General features: G+C 40.2%; 1 protein-coding gene across 4 annotated transcripts in view; it reads left to right on the top strand.

The window, feature by feature from the left end:
* Positions 1–22,804, top strand: part of ZNF608 (zinc finger protein 608) — a 147,424-nt gene that overhangs the window by 41,292 nt on the left and 83,328 nt on the right. Inside the window, exons 1-2 of one of the 4 annotated variants that reach the window (XM_039848574.1) lie at positions 3,461–3,747; positions 7,078–8,168. The exons of 1 other annotated variant lie outside the window; for it this stretch is intronic. In XM_039848574.1, coding sequence (XP_039704508.1) covers positions 7,260–8,168 — 909 coding nt within the window. In that variant the 5' untranslated portion in view covers positions 3,461–3,747; positions 7,078–7,259. Of the gene's footprint in view, positions 1–3,460; positions 3,748–5,442; positions 6,063–7,077; positions 8,169–22,804 lie in introns of those variants that run through there. 2 more of the 4 variants (XM_039848575.1, XM_039848578.1) reach the window with 2 other exon arrangements.

Genomic DNA, 22,804 nt, shown 5'->3' with positions numbered 1-22,804 from the left:
GGCAGAGAGAAGAGCTTTCTCTAACAGACCTTTCAAAGGCAGGAAGTTAGGATTCTACCTGTGGGTAAAAAGAGTGAAGACCTTCTAACATTTGTGTAAGTGTTTAATAAATCACCAATTCTACAACCCCTAGAAATGAGAGCAGGCCACCTTCCCACTACCTTGAGGCAGGTCTGTTCATAAACAGCCCTAGATAGAGGAGCATTTGTCTGCACAATCTTCTTAGGCAGCTAGAAAGTTTCTCATTATATCTAAATTAAGTTCCTTTTCCCATAAATTAAGCCCAGTTCCAGGTAGGTTTTATTTTTTTATAACTTTGCTTTCTACTTTTTCTCCTTGGTCTTGAGTAAATCTCAAGGGTCAATGTTGGCATAGATTTAGAAAAGGTAGGCCCAGTTATAGACATCCTTCCAAATAAATAAAAACCCAAGAAATAATTTCTGATTCTTAATAATATACCACAATTCAGAGGAAATAGGTACCAAAGAAAGGCCACCTAGTTTTCCTCTATAACTGCTTGAAGCTCCTGCCTCCTTAGCATTGTACAATTCTGCCCTTAAAATGGGGAAAAAGTCTTCTGCCAGGACCTTCTGATCACCTTGTAATCGATGCAGTAAGTGCAGGGGCAGAGCTGGCAGTAGTGGTTATTGGAAATGGGATAACACTCTTTAACTGCTCCTACACTATCCTCATTCTCCTCCCACCCTCCATTCCTCCTAGACTCATTTCCAGACAGCTCCTCCCCTCGACCACATCTCTGGTCAGACACACACTAAAATGTAAAATTACAAAGTGCACATATTATACCAGTGTACTGGTATTATCAAATGTATGCTTGTGGATATTAGTAGGGAGGTAGTGTGTTCTGTTATCTTGATAAGAGAGAAAGATAAAATTGTCTTCTCTAAAATATAGTTGAACTTCCCGATTTTGTGAGGGGAGTAGCTCTGAATTTCTAAGCTAGTAATTATCTTAGTGTCAGTCATCAATTAGCTGAGAGCCCTCTGATGTCTCTTGATTGGGCCCTTTGTCAAACAACACAAAACAAACACACACAAAGCCAGCATAGCAACTCTGGTTTATTCAAGTCTGAGGGAAGAACTTGGAGGGCAGGGGATGGGGGTGGTTACAAATAGAGTGTGGAGATGTTGGAATGGAAGGAAAAGGCTTTAACTTGCCCAAAATGGTTGTGATTGAGTTAGGGATAAGTCTTTGTCTTTGACCAGTGGAGTTTATCCAAAAGACTTAAGATTTAGGGCTAGGTGTTGAAGTTAGGGTTGGGTCAGAGTATTTGAATATTAGGAAGTCTACGCTTTGGTTTTAGTTATACCAAATCTATGTTGCAGATTTGCTTTTCCCAAGGGAATGTGTTGGAGAAGTGACCCTTTTCCAACTTTACCAGGTCTTATTTTCTATGCCTTTTGAAATCCAGTTGTTTTAAGAACTAACTATTGATTTTTCCAAACCTATAAAACATATGGGGTAGCCACGGGCTTCCAAAGGCTGAAACGCAGGTGATACTTCAGGGACACAGAAAGTCCTTTGAGGAACCACTCTTTTAAAAGAAGAAGAGTTAAAAATCACCATATGGTGCTGTGTTATTATCAATGAGACATACACAAATTGTAAAATCTATACATTCAAAAATATAAAACAATCATCAAAGCTAAAATGGAGGATAAGTGGATATTAGATATCTAATTTGTCTCATTTTATTTATTAACGTACAGCTTTGATTTGAAGGGAGATCTAAGGACTATTGTAGATTGCATTCATCTAGTTTTTATACCTCAGAAAAGGGTGGAAACGGTTCTTTAATACTGTTTTCAGCCAAATCTAGTTCATCTTGGGTTGTGAAACAACTGGCATGTGTGTGAACTAAATATATTGAAAGCTCAAACATGAGTCAATACACATTATTTAAAACATACGACATATTTTTATTGCTCCACAAACTTATCACTGAATACTTACATCATAAGCTATCTTCTGCTAGCACTAATTCACTTTATATGTTCATCTGACTCAGTTAAGTACCTTAAATTGCAATTGTCATGTGGAAATTATAATCCCAGTAGTGCTGGATCTTTAAAACTTGGGATCATGATGCTTTCTATTAAATTCAGAGCACCTTTTGCCTTTAGAATTTCCATGTTCTAGCTCCTAAAAGTACTGGAAAATAACAATGAAAAATTAAAAATACAAGTGCTCTAAAGGCTTTATACAAATATATTAGCTTAAGTATATTAGCTGTTACAGTACAATACTGAATTTATTTCATTAACCTCTCTTACCCTGTCACCTCAGAGTCCTATTAACCTGGCGTTTGTCCTACAATAAACTCTAAAATATTTCTGTATTTTTGGCGGATTGTTCGGTGTAGCAGTCAAAAGATTTAACACCTCTCCCCTCACCCTCAATCCTCATGGTAGGGTTAAAAATTTGGGGGAAGGGGAACTCTGACAATCCGTTGGTTTAAAAAATGTGGACTGGGACTGTTTAATGGGTTAATCTTCCTAGTATATTTCTCTCTCACAAATCGATTTTTTTTTTTTTTTTTAATGAGGCTGGCCCGAGGTGTTAATATGGTTGGCCGGGACCTTAATTTATTTTGTTTTTTGTTTTTTTGGAGCCGCCTAGGACCGGGTGGGAAAGATGTGTTACTAATTCCAGGGAAGAACCGTTCACGTAGTGGTGGTTAAATGGTTGCCAATGTTAGCACTTCAGTGCTTGTAGACCAGTAGACTGGAAACAAAAGGGTTACTTGTTTCCCCACCACCGCCTTTACCCCCTGATCGATTTTTCTTATTTAATCAGCGAGTAAAAAGAGACACGGGAGGTAGAAAAATGGAAGAAGGGCAAAGTGGTGGGGGAGGGTTGAAAGCCAGAAGCTGCCATACAGAAAAATCAGCCTTGGGAGTTCGCGCTACCGAGTCCTTGCGACAAGGAAGGGAAACCAACAAAACGTTCGGAGTCATTTCCACACAGCCAGCCTCCCTTTTCTCCTCGCTACGCGCTAGTGGCTCATTTGGCTTCCTTCTGCCACCGAGCGATCACATACATTATTTCCCCCAAGATAACACAATCAAACTCGTATTTACCGACATCCGCTCCTTGCAGCCTGTTTGAGATTTGTTTTAATAAATAAGTGTTTTATGTGAATGATGCAGTAATTGAAACGCGAGCACCATTTTTCCCCCTTCTTACTGCAGGAGGTTCCTCTACCCCAATCTGGTTGGAAAATAAAACGCTTTGTCTCCACAACCACCCCCCGCCGCACCCCCACCCGCTCTCAGTGTGTGTTTTATACGTGTGTATTTCTCAACCCCCTACAGTAGCCAAGAGAAAGCAGCTAGCCAATGAGAGAGCCCGGTTTCATAAAAGCTGCTCTCTGATTGGCCCGATCCGAAAGGGCAATGGGAACAAAGAAAAGTCCCTTTCAGGTATAGAGGCTCAGAGCTCCTTTTGCTCCACTCCCCCTGTGTGTGTGTTGTGTTTCAGTCCTGATTTCAGTGTTGCAGAACAAGCTTGTTGTGTGTGTGCACCAGGGGGATTTTTGTTTTCTTTTTTTTTAATTTTAATTTTTGCTTTTATAAAAAATACACAGGACAGTCTGTGACATTTGATGGTCCATCTTCTTTAATAATAAATTTGTTGAAGAGATTATAATTTCCAAAATAAAGCGGCTTCAACCAAACACATTCAATGCAGTTAGAAGGAAAAGGTCAACTCGATCCAATACAGACCGTAAGTACGGTTGCGTGGTGTGTCTCTATATAGCACTTAGCGGGGACTTCATGCAGGGGAATGTGCGAGTTTTATGCATTGAAATGAGGAACTAGTTACAGGGTTTGGCTTTTGCATTGAGAACAACAACCCAAGAAGGGTGAATTTTAGTCAGTGGAGGGTGAAGCATTTGTAACTTCTTCACACAAATTAAGCTTGACTGGGCACTCGGGGTAACTTAGAGTAAATTACCTTTTGGGCTCTAACCCAAGGAGAATAAAAGTGACACAGTTACATATCCTGATCTGCAGTGTCCATTCTCTGGCTCACCTCACTCCCTCTTCTATCCTAGCTGGGCAAGACCCTCTTCCAAACCGTGCCAGGGAAATGGGGGCAAGGGCAGAACAAGCTGATTTCTGTCTCTTGTCACATCCTAGTGCCCAATAACTTAATATTAAACAAAGGAATAGTCACCCATTACATGTAATGGTTATAATTACCATTTTCCACCTCCTTAAAAAAGCAAGCAGCAAAACACCATTAAGAAAAAAAAAAAGCCCCACCCAACCCAAACAAACCCACAAATAGTAACAATGGTGTGTTTATTACAGGACCTGACTTGGGAGCTAGCAAAATATTTTTCTTTGTTTAAGACATGAGGGGGGGTCTCTAAAACCGAAATTGTTTCGAGGTGCCCTCCTCCCTCGCCTCGGCGTCCCTATCCCTGGCCCCTTGGGAAAGGCTACAAATTGGAGATAAGTTGAGGAAAGGTTTATAAGGTGTTTCTTTAAAACATCTGCTTTGCTCTTGTGCTCATTACATTTCACTCCTTCCGAACTTCCGAGAGCCTAGATCTGCGAGAAATGTTTCACATTCATAACTTGTAGCTGCGCCCACTGCAGGGGGTGGTGGTGGTAGGCGGCGGTGGGGAGAGTATGGCAGGGGGAGGGGAGAGACCTTCAGCTTTTTTTTAAAGACCAGATCAGTATTTTCTTGATACGCTTGTCACCATTTTTGTTCTCACGACAACCAATTGAGCCCTTGATCCTCACGTGATGTGAAAGGCTTGCACTGTAACAAAATCGCTCCTTTTAGATGGTTGGTTGTTGCTAACTTGCCCATCCCCCTCTCTCAGCCCCGACATTTCCAGCAAAGCGACTCTCCACTTCCAATCCATCAACAATTCATTACTGCTTTTAGCTTCCAAACGCCAGCTAATTAAAAATACTAAGCCAAGCTCCGGGGCCATCTGACTAAACACAGGAGGGGGTGGGCGAGAGAGGAGGAGGAGAGAAAAATAAATAAAAGGGAGACGCACCGTTTGCTGCGACTATAAATGGGGAAAACTGTCCGGGAAAAGGTCGCCTTTAAAAAAAAAAAAATCTTTTTTTTGACTCTAATTATCGAATTACCGCCTGACTGATTGGCTTGAGTGACAGCGGATTTTTTTCCCCCTCGGGGACTATACTAGGAACTCGGTTCCTTTTTCTTAAAACAACATAAAACAGGAAAACATCACATCCTTTTAGGTTTCGAAGACAGAACCAATTTTAATCGCCGTTATTTTCCCTTCTCCACCCCACCGCCCACCGTCCCCCGCCCCCAGCGAACGCTGTTATAACTGGTTTATCAGCTCACAATCATTTGCTTCCCCTCCACACCTTTCTTTCTCCTCTGGCTCCTTTCATCCCACCTTTCTTTTCCTCCCCCCACCCCTTGGCCCCCTCCTTTCCTCTTAAGTTAGTTCAAGAAATCAAATCTGTCAGGACCGGCGGAAAAATGCCACTTCCCGACTAACAGGCGGAATCCAGCCCAGATTTTCAGTCCTTTCTTCTTATTCTTTCTTCCCTTTCACTAATTTATCCCGATGTTAGCACATTCTGTCTTGTTACTAGCGGACGCCTGTAGGTTTGCTACATGGGATCATTACTTACTGATCACGGTGACTCTGAAGTCTGGAACTGAAGGCGGAATGAGAAGTTGGGAAAACTTTTTTCTCTAAGCTCTCTCTTTTTTAAAAAACTATTATTCTCGATGCTTGTTAAGAGGGAAAAAAACGTTTGGTGCTTCTGTTGTGAATGTGAAACATTATCTTCCAGCTGTACAGTGACACATTTTTTTAAGGAGAAAAGGACTCCTGATCCGTTTGCCAAAAGGGGGGTGGGGAGGTGGAATAATGTTATCGAGTGATTATTCTGGCTGAGATGTGTTATTTGGTTTCTTCCTTCTTGATCATTTGGTGTTTAAGTAAAATGAGGCACAGGCTTGTTTGCCGAGTGGAGTGGGAAAGGCATTTTGATTTGCTGGCCTAATTAAAAAATGATAAAGGATTAAAGGTAAGCAATGTCTGTGTGTATGTATATTTATTTATTTTTCTTGACAATCAACTGTTAAAAGGGGGCTGATCCCTTTAAAAACCGTTTTAACTGATCTTTGTCAAACACACACTCATTTGCGGTCATTGAGGCCACCTTGGCTCAGATCACTTAAAGTGTATGTCTTAATCAGTTTCCCTGTACAGTCAGTAGCACCATATTTAACAGATTGAGCAAGTCTGTGACCTAGGACTATGGTAGAATTGTTTGGATGTAATTTTTTTTTTTCCTAAAAAGGCAGGTATTTAGCTTTTTATTTAACACTGTCTTTTCTATAGAGAAATACTCTTAAAGACATGTGTGTATTTAAAAAAATATAATTGTATAAACTGTTGGGGAAGAGGATAGGAGGGGAGTATGTGTATGGTGGTGGTGGTAGGGGGGTTATTGGTTGTTTTTTTCTGTTCCTTACTGGGAACAAAAACCAGACTTCCCAATTTGTAAAAAGAAGTAATAAAATTAGAAATAAGGAGAATTTAGCAACATTATTCTGAAACTAACCTCAGAGAACTTCCAGGGTCTGGTCATTTAAATTGCAAGATCTAGGGCACGTTTAGGGATGTTTAAAGCTGTGTTCCTCCCTCTTGTCTGAGTGTTCAGGCTGTGTATCTGGGGTTGAGCCATCTATCACATGTTATATGCTAGACAAAAATCTTAAAACTCTTTCTTTTTGTTTAAACCTTTCTGGACTTGACTCAGATCCTTAAGATATTTTAATGCCTTTTAAAAAGTGATTATCCTTGCGTTGTTACTAAAGGGACTTTCTTTTTTAGCTACTGTAAGATGCTTTCTGTCATGGGTATGTTTTGGAGGCTTGGTTATTTTTCTTTATACCTGATATTGTACTATGGAGACAATACACTAGCCACTTTGCTCTCCATCCTTCCCTGTACCCCTTACTGACTCCCTAATATTAACCTTTTTTTATTCTGGTAACACCCAGACAAGAAATATTCGACTTTTCCCCCCTTCACAGGAAAAGGTGGACCTGGACTGAAGGGTGTAAAATCCCTGGACACATTCCTGGGGCAGGAAAAAGGAGAAGAAGATTAGAAGATTTTTTTTTCCTAAGAGAAAGCCCAGCGGAGCTAAACGAATGTCCCCTCATCTCCAAAGGAAAGTTCATCGGATTTTTATTCTAGAGAGCTCATCTTCAGGATGTCAGTGAACATTTCTACTGCAGGAAAAGGTGTGGATCCAAATACGGTTGATACTTATGACAGTGGCGATGATTGGGAAATCGGAGTTGGAAATTTAATAATTGATTTGGACGCTGATTTGGAGAAGGACAGACAGAAATTTGAGATGAATAATTCCACCAATACCACTAGCAGCAGCAACTCTAAGGATTGTGGAGGTCTGGCCTCCAGTGGGGCCGGTGCTACAGCAGCCTTAGCCGATGGCCTAAAATTTGCTTCTGTTCAGCCCTCTGCTCCCCAGGGGAATTCACACAAAGAGACCAGCAAATCAAAAGTGAAAAGGAGTAAAACTTCTAAGGATGCTAATAAATCTCTGCCTTCTGCTGCCTTGTATGGGATTCCCGAGATCAGCAGCACTGGCAAGAGGCAGGAAGTCCAAGGGCGCCCTGGAGAGGCAACTGGCATGAATTCAGCGCTGGGTCAAAGTGTGAGCAGCGGCAGCGGCGGCGGCAACCCAAACAGCAATAGTACCAGCACCGGCACCTCCGCTGCCACCGCGGGGGCGGCCTCCTGTGGGAAAAGCAAAGAGGAGAAGCCAGGTAAAAGCCAGAGCAGCCGAGGCGCCAAGCGGGATAAGGATGCGGGGAAATCCAGGAAGGACAAGCACGACCTGCTTCAGGGCCACCAGAATGGCAGTGGCAGCCAGGCCCCTTCCGGGGGGCACCTCTATGGCTTTGGGGCCAAGAGCAATGGAGGTGGCGCGAGCCCCTTCCACTGCGGGGGCACTGGGAGTGGCAGCGTCGCGGCTGCCGGGGAAGTTAGCAAAAGTGCCCCGGATTCAGGGCTCATGGGAAACTGTTTGTTGGTAAAGAAGGAAGAGGAGGAGGAGGAGAGCCACAGGCGAATCAAGAAACTGAAAACGGAGAAGGTAGGATAAAGTCGCCTCTCTAGATCTCCCACTTTTCCTCTTTGTGTGCATTTGTGTGGTTGTGTGTGGAGGTGTGCCTCTGTGTGCCTTACACTTCTTATTCGTGCTTTCTGGTTCCTTGTGAGATTTCTATGATATGCATCCTCTCCATGAAAATTTGGGATGGGGTAGCTAGCTTACTTGGGTGCAGTGTTTAGCTTTTGGCTTCTGCTGCTGCTGCTGCTGCTGCTGCCGCCGCCGCTGCCGCTTGTGGTGCTGTTCGGGTCCCCAGGTGGGAGGGCCTGGGTGTTCTAAGTACCTTTTGCCCTGCAGAAAGGCTCCTGGCCAGTCAGTCCGCCGTGGTGTGCTTGTAATAGAAAACCTGTGCATGTACCCACTTGACTCTTGTCCTGGTTTCTCCCCCAAGGAGAGCTGTCTTCTGTTTTAATTTACATGTCCTAGTATTTCTGGTATGTGTCCTTATGTGCAGGGTTTACGCTCCTTCCCTGGAGAGGTGTGTCGAGGATTCTAATTTACACTTCACCTTGAATCCTTTTATTTTTTTCGTTACTGTCTCCAAAACAGTTCTGTCAAAGGATATCATCCTTGGATGGGTTCCTCTTATTGGTTCTGAATTAAACCCTGACCTTGGTGTCCTTGGGTCGTTGGTTTCATAACTGTGGGGAAAGACTGGAATGGCTTTGGTGGCTGCTAGGTAGGTCTCTAACTTTGTTCCCTCGCCCAGTTCTTAGCTGGAGATTTAAGAGTATTATCACTTGGATTTCTAGCTCGACTAGGGAGCTGAAAGGTTGGTAAGAAAAGTGAAATAGAGTTGGCAAATTGGTGTTCCTGAAATGTGCAAACAGAGCCAACTGATACTAGAATTACCCATTGCCTTTGAGTGGTGGGGATGTTGATTTAGGCAATTTGGACCCTTCCTCTCACCTGTCATTGTCTTCCTAGTTAGACACTGCATTTGAAAAACTGCCCCCAGTCTTCTACTGCTTGATGCTGGAGGCCTGTGACTTGCTGGTCTGGTGATTGTTGTGCACTGAGTCGTGCCCTAGGACCGAAGATGCTCTGTCCTCCAGGAAGGCTGGGCGTGAGCTGGGGGTGATGTTCTTATGAAATTAATCTTTAGGTTCATTCTACAAGTTGTGCCTTGCAGAAGCAAAATTCATAGCATGTGGTTTGTGGCATGGTTGTTTGGAAATACGCTTATTAACTAATTTAATTTTTGCTATTTCTAACTTGGTCAGAATTGTAAGATGTTTTCGGGTAATTATTTTTATGTACAATTATTCACAGCTCTCTATTTAAACTTTTGTATTTCTGTGTTCGTATGTTCAAGATTTAAGTTGGAGTACAGGAATAAAGTTTTTATTTGATGATTTTAGAAGTTGATAAAGGTCCACTAAGGTGTAGATAATGCCAAAATTGCAAAAAAGCTTCTGAGCACTTTTATTCCTGTCTCCTTGGTCAGACAGCATTTTCCGTTGGTGAATTTAAATGGACTTTTTTTAAGTCCCAGGTTTTAATTCTTATGTTTAAATGTGTAGTTTCACATAATTTCTGCTAAAAGGCATTCTGAGATCTTCTTATTACTTAGTACAGTAGGGCATTTACTTTTGTTGCCAATAGTCTTCAAATTGCAGTTCTAATCTGCTCTAACTATCTAGATGAATTGCCCTAATCCAGTGCTCACAATGGCTGTGGTTAAGGAGTCAGAGCCATTTGATTGGATTCACTGCTGCCTGGAATGTGGGAGGTACTGCCCTTTTGCATTCCCCTTAGCCTTTTAATCTTCCAGCCAAATGTTCACATTCAACAATTTTGTTTAGCTGGCAATCGGAACATTTCAGTATCTCAAAGGCTGCTGTCATGGCAACTGAGATTAGAGCGTGGTGTCGGTTCTCCAGTTTTTGTGTTCTTTTCACTTTCTAGTCACAGAGGAAGCTGGATGAAGAATGGAAGACTTAAATTATTCATATCCATGCAACTCATCTTCAGGCAGAGCAATATAAATGTGATAATATGAATTATATAAATGAAGAGCAAACAAGTCATGATGGGCCTGGGGTGGAGGAGGGGAGAGAGCTCAGTGCATTAGATTCACTCCACTGCCAACGGTAGCCACCAGTGTTGGGTACACAGGGACACTAAAGGGATGGCTCCAAGGAGCTTGAATCCTGCAGGGTAGGCCATTCTCTGTCAAGTTGGGGTGTTGGCTCAGGAATACCATTCCTGTAGGCTTTCTTACCCCACCCCCACCCTGCCCCAGAACTACTCTGGAGAATGCTTTCCTCTTTGGCACACAGAGGTGGCACTCCCTTGCACAGATGCCACCCAGGGAAGTAACTCTAATTCCACTAGTGGTTTTGTAAATTAGACTTCAATTTAGAAAATACTTTCTTAAGATAGGAGGATACTTATTTAGGAGGTAAAGGTTTAGTAGGACAGCTTCACCTGACAAAAATATTTCAACACTGAGGCATCTTGAGAAAGGTTGACGTTTCGTACATCTTTTAATTTCAGCCTTGCTTGATTACCTGGGTTTGTGAAAACAAGTGACTGAAAAGTGAAGATGATTAATTGTCAGCAATCAGATGTGGCTCATGATGGGCCAAATGTGGAAACCGAAGGGGGGACATGTGTGTGTGCTTTTTTTTTTTCTTCCTGGTTGGAAGGCTCACAGGAGATTCATAAGGCTGACTGTCACTGGTTAATTTTCACAGCATGCTTAAATGTCTATTTTTGGTGTGTTTATTCTTTTTCTTCACTACACAAAGTCATGTAAAACATGATAAATTGGATCTTATGAAACCTAATTAAATCAATGAGTGTTCTACTCCTTTATGTGGAAACCACAAGTATGTTGTAAAAGTCGCCACTCCCTTAATACGTGAACAAAATCAAAACATGCCATAATTCTAAGATGTTTGAGCTATATTTCTATAGCCCATTTTGTGGTTAAGCCACCAGTGACATGTCTGAATAAGTAGATTTGACGGGGTTGGCTTTTGGTTGTTAAAACCTGCTTCTCCACCTCCCCCTTCCTTTCTTTTGAAGCATATTAGCCTCTGCTGAGGCTCTTCTGTATGTATCCTCCTTAGCTGTCTTGCAGTTTTGACTTATCAGACACAGGCATTTGGCCGGGCTAAATGGTTAGTTAAATAGGTTTATCTGATCACTGGGACGTTCAAAAATACATAGATTTCTTAAAAACAGCTGATAGACGTGAAAGGTGCAGGAGATCTCATAGTTGTGTCTTGGAATTCTGACTACTCAGTACGTATTCAGAAAAGAGAATTATTTCTCCAATATCATACTGCTTTCACTAAACTGGTTCTTAACAGCCTAAAGGGGGGGGGGTGTCTACAAATGGACCTGTCTATAAAGGGTATCATTCATTGTATTTTATTCTCTCATAGAAGCCTTTTTTACACTACACGAGGGAATTCTGGCACATTTTCTAAGTGAGTGTGAGCACTTTAAGAACATATTATGATTAATGAGTTTTGTGGACAGTATGCCTCCCCCCAATATAGTGCCCCCTACAAATTCTGCTTAGAGAGTGCAGTTTATCTACTGCGAAATAAAAGGGCAGAAAGGTCACTTGCTATAATTAAAGAACAAAGTCCATTGTTGTTGGACAGCAAACTGTTTTGAAAGCTACACAAGAGATTTAGCTGTTAAAAACGTTGGTAACTAAGGGTGGCTCCCAATCATTGATCCAGCCCCTTACTTTGACATCACTGGGTTCTGGGCACAGTATTTGAAATGTGCTGGGTTTGCTGGAGAGATTTAAAAAAACAACGCACAACTGATCAAGATTGTGCTAAAAGGAGATAAATAATGTTTAGCAACTTTTAATAACTTTGCAAATAGTCTATAAAAAAAAAAGGGAGGGGAGGAGGGACTGATTGTCCAAATGTCATGAGGTTAAGAACGCTCTTCAAGTGAAATTGCTTGGCTGCAAAATGGTTTTAATTAGAGTGTTATAAAGACTTATTTTTCCTAAGCAGCATTTTATAGTTAGTAAATGAAATGTATGCCGAAAGTGCTAAGCAGAAATCTCCCTAACCACAGAGGTGTTCAATAACCAGATTCAAACAACATGGAAAGTACCATCTGTTCTTCGTTTTCAGCATGAAAAACAAGGATTGAATGGCTGAGATTTGCTCCAATTTTGACTGTGTCTGTGTGTTTTTTTAAATTTAAAAAAATTCACCTGGTACTTCATAGAAACTTGAAATTGCAGTAATATGAGCAACACTGTGAAAACACATGTTTCTACATTTATTTTAACCAGTTCCATTTTTATTTAAAATATTTCCAGAAGCCCAGCCTTTGAATACTTTATAATGGTTATTCAGTTCCTGCAGGCAGTTACAATGAGGGGTCAGTTCTTCAAAGATCTAACTATTTAGTCAGTACCTGAATTATTCTGTCAATTTTCCCCCTGGAGGCGAGGTGGGGGGGAGGCAAAGGCTCTCACAGGCTAACTCTGGCCAGCGTTTATCGGTTAATCTAATTGTAGGTGATAGCCCTGTGCACTGGTGTTTACTATTCAGAGACCTTGCTCTCCTGAGCTGTAGTCTGGGATTGTTGATAACAAGGAATATATTCTTTTAACGATGATAACTTTTTTGAGTCCTTGACTTTTAGATGCTAAGCTTCTTGGTTCTGGTTGTAGTAAGAGCCCTGGGTAAAACATTATCCGCCTTTGTTTGAGGTCTCTTATAGAAGCTAATGACTAGGCTTGTGCCTCCCTGAGATAAATGACATTATCTCTGAGTGGGCTGACAGGAAACAGACATGTTAATGGTGAAGCTGCGGGGAGGATCTGCTTGGGTTCTGACAAAAGAGCTGAGAAGGGACCCCTGGTTGTGGTCATTAACACAGAATGCTTTCTTGCTCTTCCTAAGAGGCCCTTGATAATTGGAAAGCTATTCTAGCCAGAAGCACTTAAATCATAAATCTACGACTCCTAGTTCCTTTACATTCATAAAAGTAGCAAAGTAATGTGTTTTTTGTTAACTGGTTTGTGATCTGGTCTTTTAAAATGGTGGCACCTCTAGGCTGGGTGATAGTGACATTTGGGAGAGCTGTGCCTGGGACTGTCTTTATCAGATGGGAATCTCTCTTTGTCTTTCATCATTGCTCAGTCATCCCTCTGCCTTAATAAAGGGAGTGGGTCCAAAAGCTAAAAAGAAATGATTTTTATACGTGAAGATGTCTCATGGGAGAGGGATAAAAATCTATTTTTTATAAGTGGGGGAAAAGATTTTGCTCAATGATTTAAATGTGATGAAACCTGCCTTTTGAAGTGCATGTTTAAAAAGTCATGGGTATAATTGAGTTTCAATGCAGTTTAAACTCTCTGCTTCTTGAATGGAGATAATTGCCATGTTGAACACACTCTAGAGGTGTAGAAGAGGTGGAAGGATCATGTTATTCTATTCTTTAATATTAAGCACTGGAAGTTTTTCATAGTAATTACTTTAGCACAACATAGTTTTTTGATTGCCAGCACTCTGAACTTGCCAGTGATCTGAACATCAAGGTTTTTGCTTGAATACTAAACAGTTTATTCCTAAATTACTTAATCCTGACTGTAGCATTCTTGGAGAACACGGAAGCCAGAACTAAGGAAATATGGGGCTATCCTTTAGCAACTTCATAGTAGAAATAATCCTTCTTCGCTAGGATTGTTGTTGATGAATAATAATAATATCTTCTTAATCTGTACACGTAAGGCAGTCGATAGGAAAAGAGAGCAAGTGAAATCTCTGCATCAGGAATGACTTAGGTCATCATTGTAGCCTAACATAGAGATCATACTGGAGCCTCCTAACTCTGGTATTGCATAGGTGTGTGTATATGAATGTTATAATCGCATATATAGATGTTGGGCTAGCAGTGGATTTGGAGTATTTAGTTAGTATAGGCTTTATTTATTTATTTTTTTAAAGTGTCACCATTGATTTTACGTTCCACTCTGTGGCAGAGTAAATGGGCCCATTGCTATCCAATTCTCTCAGCTGAAGTTTCACTAGAGACTACCATGCTCTCTGCTGCAAGTTCTTTTTAAGCTACAGGTTTGGTCTCTTGGAACAAAGTCTGCAAATGAATGAAAGGTTGTTAAACTATTCATAGTCAGTTGACCAGCAGTTGGGCTGTTTGTAATGTTATTTTGAGAGCTCTAAGGATATTCAAGAGGGTGAGATTGGCACATTGCTCTGAAAGCTGAGATCTGTGTATCTGCTAAATATGGGTAACAAACTATTTTTGGGAATGTATTAAAAGAGATGATAGGTTTTGCCTGAAGAACTGAAGTGATCACAAAGCAAATACTTCTTATATTTTGATAGGGCATTGGGTCTTGAGATACATGGATCGCATCTGGTATTCAGGAGAACTCAAAGGGAAGGATGTTTTGGTTAGAACAAATGGGTTTGAAGTGATGAATAAATACTACCGATTTTTTCAAAGCTACTCTCTTCTTTTTCCTCTCCACCCCCTTTCCCCAGTTTGATGATTATTCACTGTGACATTCTAGCTCAACCACTGAGCTTTTTTGCCTCCTGGGAATCCTCATTGTCAGCTAGCACCTTAAGAAAATTGTGCCTACAGAGACATTTAGGTATATTCCAATAATTCCATTTGAATGTAGCTTTTACAGTTTAAAAATATATTGATTATATTTTGTGTTGTACATAATGATTTTAGAAAGCAGATATTTAGGTTGTGGAATTGGCTTATTATGTTAACCGGAGAGCAGATGGCATAGTGCCACAGACGTATAATTTTACTTAAAGGGACTTTTAAGGTTTTGATGTGTTTTCTTTTCCTCTTATTTCCCTGATGGCTTCTTTTTATTGAAGGGTAACTTAAGGAGACCTGGTAGCAATTTTACTGCCTTCCCCTGACAGTTTGAAATAATAGCTTGGTCTTTGGTTGCACTGATCTTCTACCAGTCAACTTGATTCTGGTTTTTGTCATGTGGCAGTGAATTAAAAAGAAAAAAAGTGTTTGTAGTATGTTTTAAGAAATGGACTCTTTTATATGCTTCAATTAGCAACAGACGACAAAGTTCCAATTGGTCACACTTTCATAAACTCCTAGAAGTCACTGTTCGTCCTTTTGATTAAAGAAAACTCCTGGTTGGTTTCTTGGGAAAGCACATCTGGCTCTCTGGTTGCTTTAGGTATACCTTTTTGTCTCTCGAATTAGTCACTGAAGGTTCAAAGGTCGCGTCTAAGTTCTTCCTAGTTAGGTTAGCAAGCAAGCTTTCCCTCTACTAGAGGGCTGTACTTTTTTGGGTGGCTACACCTACCATGTGTTTGAATTCACTTGGCATAAAAGTACCATTTGTTTCTATGCCTACATTTTACAGTTTTACTCATTCTTCACTCAGAAGAACATCATCAGGATGAGTTGGAAGCATTGCCGAACTTTTTTTTTTTTTTGCAAAGAGTACATAGCCAGACCAGATTACTTTTGGATTTCCTGTCACCTCCTTGGCTGATTTTATGGATGGCTCATGTTAAAAGCAACAATAATGTTTGAATTGGAAGGGTTGAAGCCTCGGGTCTTCATTCTTCATGAAGAACTGTTTATTTGTGTGTGGTTCACCACAGTACATGGATAATGCTATCAAATCTGTGCTTTATTATAGGCTTATGACTAGCACAGCAGCACTTCAGTTATGTGTTTCTGGGTTTTAGTTCTTCGCCAATTCTTTTGTGATGGAAATGAAATTAGAACTGAATCTTTGCAGCCAAGGGGAAAATAGGCACAACAAATAGAAATTGTCCCTTGAGCCAGTTCAGAAGCAAGCAGTGGTGATTTAAGAAAAATTTTTTTTTCAAAGTAAGTGAAACATACTTCTATTTAACTTTTCCGTGAAGACTGGTGGAAGATGAGCCTTACACTTTGACAAATGGAGGCTGTTCCAACAACTAGGCTTTATATCCCTTTATATTGTTTCACATTTTAAGTAACTGATTGAAAAGCGATTCACATTCTCAAACCTTGAAACTGCTTTGAAGGTGGAATTTGAGTAAGTGATATTGTTTGCTTCTGCTCCCCAAAGGGAACAACATGATTTTAAAACGGAGCAATTGAGCTTTTCCGCATCAAACTCCATTTGGCCAATTGTCTACATTTACATTCCTCGCCCAAATCCTTCACCAGCCTTTCCCATGATGCCGCAGCAGATGCCAGACACTGAAGTAGAAAGCAAGCAGCTGTTTCCATTACCCCATTGCTGTATTATCCTCCGCAATCTGCATTCTTTTTTCTCTCCCCGCCCTCCCCCCCATCCTTGCCTCCTTCTTTCCTCCCCTTCCTCCTCTCTCCCCTCCCCAAAACCTCCTCCCCCACCCCCAGTTTTAAAATAAAGAAACCTTCTCCTTCTGACTTTTGCTTGCTCCAGTTTATCAGGCTGCAGGTTTTATCTTACCAGGACCACTGGTTCCTTCGGGAGGCCTAGTTTATTGTTCCGTGGCAGGAGCGGCCAGAGTCCCAGGGCCCGGGGGTGTGGCCCGCTCGTGCCCGCGGGCCGGGCGCGCGCTCCCTGTGGGACAGCGGGGCGAGCAGCCGGGGACGCGCCCTCCTTTCCTCCCAGGACCCGTTTATAGCCCTGAGCGCTGTAAATGTGTCAGCTCTTCAAGACGGGCTCACCTCTTTCTTCATTTGCTCCAGCTTCTAGTTTGACAACGTTCCCCTGAGGCGGAATTCTAATCTGCTTCCAATTAGTTGCAAAATGTGACTGAAATTTCCACATTATGACTGCTGTTTTACTTGCACGCACACATCTAGAAACAAATTAATGCTCTTGAATATTTATTTTTTGAGCCCTTGGATTTACTTTAAGAGGAAGAGTTTCCAAGTGTTTGAAATGACTTCCAGGATTTGCATTTTTTTCCTCTCAAAGCTTGCAGTACTGGGTATATATATATATGTATATTTTAAAAAAAAAACAGCTTGGGGGGCCCATCTCTTAATAATTAAGCCTTTTCTATCTTTTCAAAATTTCTCAAAATGTATTACACATGTTTAGGTTAAACATATAACTTTTGTAGCATTTCTAAAATAAACAAAACAAGGATGTTTGCCCAAGTTTAATAGAGGGGGGTCCTGGTGCAGTGTTTTAATAGAACACAAATACACACAAATTTACTTCTAAATATAGCTAAAGTATATTTGGCTAAAGCACACAAGACTTGTTACACACTTTTAAATTCTTTCATTTGATATTCAAAAGCTGTACACCCAAAGAAAGAATTGGGTGATTAATTGGCTTAACAAATACAAGGGTACCTTTGAAGATGTCACAAAGGGCTTTAACCTTATCCTTCAGATGTGTGCCTAGATCCTGAGCACAGCCTCCTGAGCAGTCAGTCCTCTGGAAGCTGTTGGAACTTCTGGGCTGAAGTAGGCATAGTCAGGGGCTTCCTATGACTTCAGTACCCTGTGTCCCCATCTACATAATCCACTGTTAGGAGAATGAGCTTGACTCTGGGTTTTGGGGTGGTTCAACTTGGAGGGAGATCATTACGCCAACTCTATATCTTCCTTTATAGTGATTTTTTTTTTTTTTTACAAAGATATCGATCTACCTGATTATATGTAAATAGTAGGTTTGTTGCTGAGGTCAAACTTAGCTCTATTTATTACTTGCCTTAAAAACCACTTTCTCAGGTCACTGGCTTAGTATTTGCAGAAAGGTGGTACTCTTAAGCTAAAGGATATAAACAGCCAAATTTACTGTACATTTTATAGCAGTGTTCGGTCCTCAGCATCTTGGCAGATTGATATCAACGATAATAATGGGCTTTAAAGAGGTGTGAATAATTTTATTGATGGTAAAGTGGTTATGTTGATCACATTACTTTGTATTAGTGTCTAAATAACACTTTCACATGTAAATAGATCAATTGTTTTTCAACGTCATTGTCACATATAATCATAAAAGCCCTATAATGATTGATTTATAAGTCCTTTTGTTTAATGTGCTTTTTTCAATCTCTGTAACCAAGAGGTGGAGCATTTCTTTCACTTTGTTTAAAACAAAACCTATTTTAAATTATTTATTATATATAGAATATAAATTTAATTATTTTATTTGAAAACTTTTAGCTATGCCAGAATTCCACAAAAGACATAGGAGTGTTCTTTGTATGGCTGCCTTTCTTCTTACTCTATTACTGGTAGTAGAAAAAATAGATTGAAATCCTTAAAAATTTTAAATGTGGGCCTTTAAGATTGTAGAGACCGCCTAGGTTAAAAAAAGGCGGGGGAGGGATAGTGGCCCCATGGTGAAATGCTCACAAAGGGCACAATTGTGCTAGCCCCTCAAGTCCTGGGGTTCACTAATTACCCTTTAATGAGGTCAGTCTGCTCAGGCTTTTCCCCTACCTTGAGAGTAAAAGCACACAAGACAGTTGGAGTTCAAGTGGATCTTGGTGTATTTGCAAGTTAGCATAACTGCTTTGAAGACCCACAGGGCGCTTAATTGGGGCTGGGCATTTTTGTTTTGGGGGAGACTACACACAGCTCCCCATTGTGCAAGTGGAAGCCAGTGTGCATCTTGGAAGCATTACATGCTTTTGTTGATGGTGCATAGTTTTATAAACTCCAAGTGAGCTTATTGCCTTTTAACCATTGGGAGCACTAAATAATGGAAGAACCTAAAAGTCTCTGGGTTGGGTAGCCGCCAAGCAGTTAAAAAAAAGAAAAGAAAAGAAAAAGAATGAATAGTTTAATTGTAGAGCAGATCATTTGTTTACAGATTAAGATTTATTCAGTCACCAAATCCTATGGACCAGGAGGCGAAAGAATTAGGCCGTAAGGTATAGGAATTGAAAGCCCAGTGTTATGTTTTGTGATCATGCTCAGCTGTTTTACCATTTTTCACAAAAGAAGAATGAATGAATAGTTTAATGGGTGAGAACCCCCTGGCAAAATGTACTTCTTAAGCTTTAGAGAGAGAGGGGAGGAAGGTGGAGGCAGGTGGCATTTATTTGCTGCTTGGTCAGGAAGCTAAAAATTTAAGGTTCTTTTAACTAAGAGGGAGGGACAACAGCATTTGCTGAATTTTCCTGTTTGTTCAAATGAGGGGGGTTGGTGGTGGTGGGCGATGGTGGTGGAGGTAGGGAGTAAAAAGTGGAAAGAAGGTGTGTGGGAAAGGGGGCGTTTGGTGGAGAGCCTTTGTTAAAATATGGCTGTAGACAATGCATTCTCTTGAATAATTGGGACCGTTTACAGAAAATTCCCTATTTCATTAGTTTAGGGGCCATGGTACTGAATAGAGAGGACCTCTTCAGCAAGGGCAATGAAGTAGTATAGCAAATGGGGGTGGGGCGGGGGAAAGAGCTCTTGCCTGGCAGCCAGAATTTCAGGATATCTTTCATTATTATTATTATTATTTTTTTAATTTAAGGACTGGATTGTATCTAACAGTAGAAGACAAGAAATCATGGCATTTGTTCTCTTTGTAGTTGTCTGTTCTTCTAATCCTTTTATGAATAATAGGCTTAAGGAAATCACCAGTAAAGTGTTGTTTTCCAGAAGTATCATTTTGAACACTCTCCAATTTAGTTTTTATTTTTATATTAATCTTGGAAGTGAAACCCTTTATTTCTAAGTGTTCTTTTGTATATAAGCTGTCACCCTAATGCTAACTCAAGCTGCTTCCAAGAATCATTTCTACATGATTTCTTTGTATTGCATTTGGCCATGTAAAGCCCGTTCCTTCTGCAGCATTAAAATTGTTTGTTTCTTGATGCATGTTAGATAAATTGAATGTTTAAATATGTTAACTTGGCTTAACATGATCTTGTTTTGTTTTTCTTCTTACTAAATTCTTGTACTGTTATTTTGGTATCATTCTCCTTTTGAAATGGTTTGATTTTTGAGTCTATATCATGGCTGGTATCTTCATTTTGCAGATCTGCCTTTTGGAGGAGGTGCTGAGCAACAGGTGGATGAAAAGAATGGGGGAGGAAATACGGTATAAAGATTTAGGTCTAAATGGATTCAGCCTTTCAAACTAGTGACTTTTTAATGTGCTATTGTTCATTCCAAATGCTTTTCTATTAATATTTTCTGTTAATGAAGAAAGAGACTGGATTTTACTTCTGTGAGCATCCAACATAATTTTAAAAACTACAAACTTTTAAATCTCATAAAACTTATCATTGTTGTATGACTAAATTCATGTAAATACATTTTTTAAAGATCATGCAATAAAAAATCATGTTTTACCAAAGAGGTAAATCCCTGCAAATGTTCACGTAAATTTGATTTTGGAGGGGAGGTATTGTTTGACTCTTAATATGTGCTCAACCTAAAGCTTACTTAGTAAATCAAACAAGTAGCCAAGATTAAAAAAAAAAAACATAGCTCATGTTAATATTGAGGACAGCCTAAAGGCTTTGCAAGCTTGGGAATTTCTTTTACAATTTTAATTCCTCCTGGAAAGGAAGTTTTTTTTTTTTTTAACCAAATTATCAGTGTTTCCACAATGAGAATGCTTCTGAGGGTTTAAAAAAACACCCAAACACACCATGTATTTCAGTGGTTTAGTTTTTGTTCACATGTACATAAAGAAGTGGGGAATGGGTGTTGAACTTCCTGCATGTTAACGAGAGTTCCTCTTGTGCCTGGTTCCTACTCTGTAACCCCTCTATGCGTACCTAATTTAAGTGGATGCTTTTTGTTACCCATATAAAATGTGAAAGGAAAAATTTACCTTTTTAAAGATGCTCTGAAAATGATTTTTATAAACCTGGTTATACCAAAGTCCAGTACCTTCTATCTTAGCTCATATTAAAGGCTTAGTCAAAGTCTGCTTTGAAAGGCTATATATAGCATATGAATCCATAAGCCTGCTGTAAATTCATATATATTATTTCCTTGTAAGAACCCGTGTTTTTCACTTACCTGAAGTTGGTACAGCTGTGGAGTTACTTCCAGCAGATAATCCTGTCCAGTTTTAGACTGATGACAGTTCAGTATTATCTACAACTATTTGCTGGTGATTGGATGACAACATGAAATCACTTGTCCTTGTTGATTTCAACTCTCTAAGCTTATCGAATCTTAAACACGTTGAATTTCCTTTTCTGACATAGTGAAATCTGAAGAGCTTCAAAGACTTCCATACTCGAAAAATCTAGAAAACGCCCAGTGTATTCCAATCACATTTTTCTTGGTGTTTAAATCGCCTCTGAATTTGGTGAGAAGTTTTTCAGCACACACTGGTAGTAGGAGGAAGTTAAATGGTGGTGGAAAAATAGGTACTGTTTTATTTTTTGTCTGTAAATAAATTCTGAAGGGTTTTTGAAGAATTTCATTTTGGATCTGTTGCAATGTACTTCAGGATCTAAAGAGTGATACTAACTGTACAAATATTCTGTGCAGTGAGGTATAGTTGTCTCCATGTTATTTGAGCCTGAATGTGCGTGCATAATTGGAAAGATTATTGGAGAGAGAGTATTTTGCTGTGGTAGATGTGGTTTAAATCCTAGCACTGAGCATAGCATTTACTTTCTCAGCTTACCCACAAAATCTGTGACTAATTTAGTGAATGTGAAGATTTTAGTCCAGATGGTTAGGTTTAATTGTAAAAACTGGAAAGATTTCAAAGTACCCTTTGGGGAAGTGCGGGAAACAACAACTAAACAACAAAAAAGAATGAAAAGTAACTACAAGTCACTAAATATAGCATATTTGTATATTATATATTTATACACACACATAGACTCATATACTTAAATATATATGTGTGTGTATGTGTATGTGTATACACATACACACACACACAAGCATACAGTAGTCAAAGAAAAGCATGAAGAATTTATTCTATCCGTGAGCTTGAACAGATAGGATCATGGAGAGCAGTGATTTTTAATGTTTAAAGATTTAGTATATGCTGTTTAAAGTGTGTTTGGTCTTTCCTGGGCTCAAAACAGGTTTCCTCTCAAGTGTGTTAAGAAGATACCACTTTCCTGTCACCTGCTATTCTTGGTTGAAGAGCATTGGCAATTACCTCATCAAACCTTAGGGAATACCACTCTTGCCCAGGCCTTGGCACGTGTCCCTTCACTGTGGTGCTCTGAGGCCTGGCCAGCCTGCTGTTCGACACTGCAGCTGTGTAGCTCAAAGAGGGAACAAGCTTGCAGAAAGAGGTGGTTAGATGGTGATTAGTGCTATTCAAGGACCAGCCCACTTTTCAGCAACCTTTTTTTTTCTTCACAGTTCTTGCATTTGATGGCCATGCTAGAATGAGTACAAAGATCTGAGCTGATGCTTTTGAAGCTACCCAGGACCTTCTGGTCACCTCCTATGCAAGTCAGAGGTTAAAAGGATAGAAATTGGCCCCTCCTCTATTTTAGTTGGAACACCGCTGAACTAAATCTTGGGCCAATAAATTAGCTTTGAAGTTGATAGGTTAATAAGGCTCTATAGTGAAGTTTATTTGTATTACCTGGAATTATAAGGAGAGATAGAGGGAAGAAGAGTAATATGTCATGGATGGGACAAGGTTAGACTACGGGGCTGTTGGTAACATCTGCTTTGTTGGAATAGGATGCTTGGGTTTCACAGTGATCCACAAGGCAAGCAGATGGACGCATTTCTTTCCCAGG

The sequence above is a fragment of the Pteropus medius genome, unplaced genomic scaffold (assembly GCF_902729225.1).
Source record: "Pteropus medius unplaced genomic scaffold, Ma_sr-lr_union100, whole genome shotgun sequence".
NCBI classification, from domain to species: Eukaryota; Metazoa; Chordata; class Mammalia; order Chiroptera; family Pteropodidae; genus Pteropus; species Pteropus medius.
The sequence above is the reverse complement of the archived record's forward strand: the minus strand, read 5'-3'. Positions and strand labels throughout refer to the sequence as shown.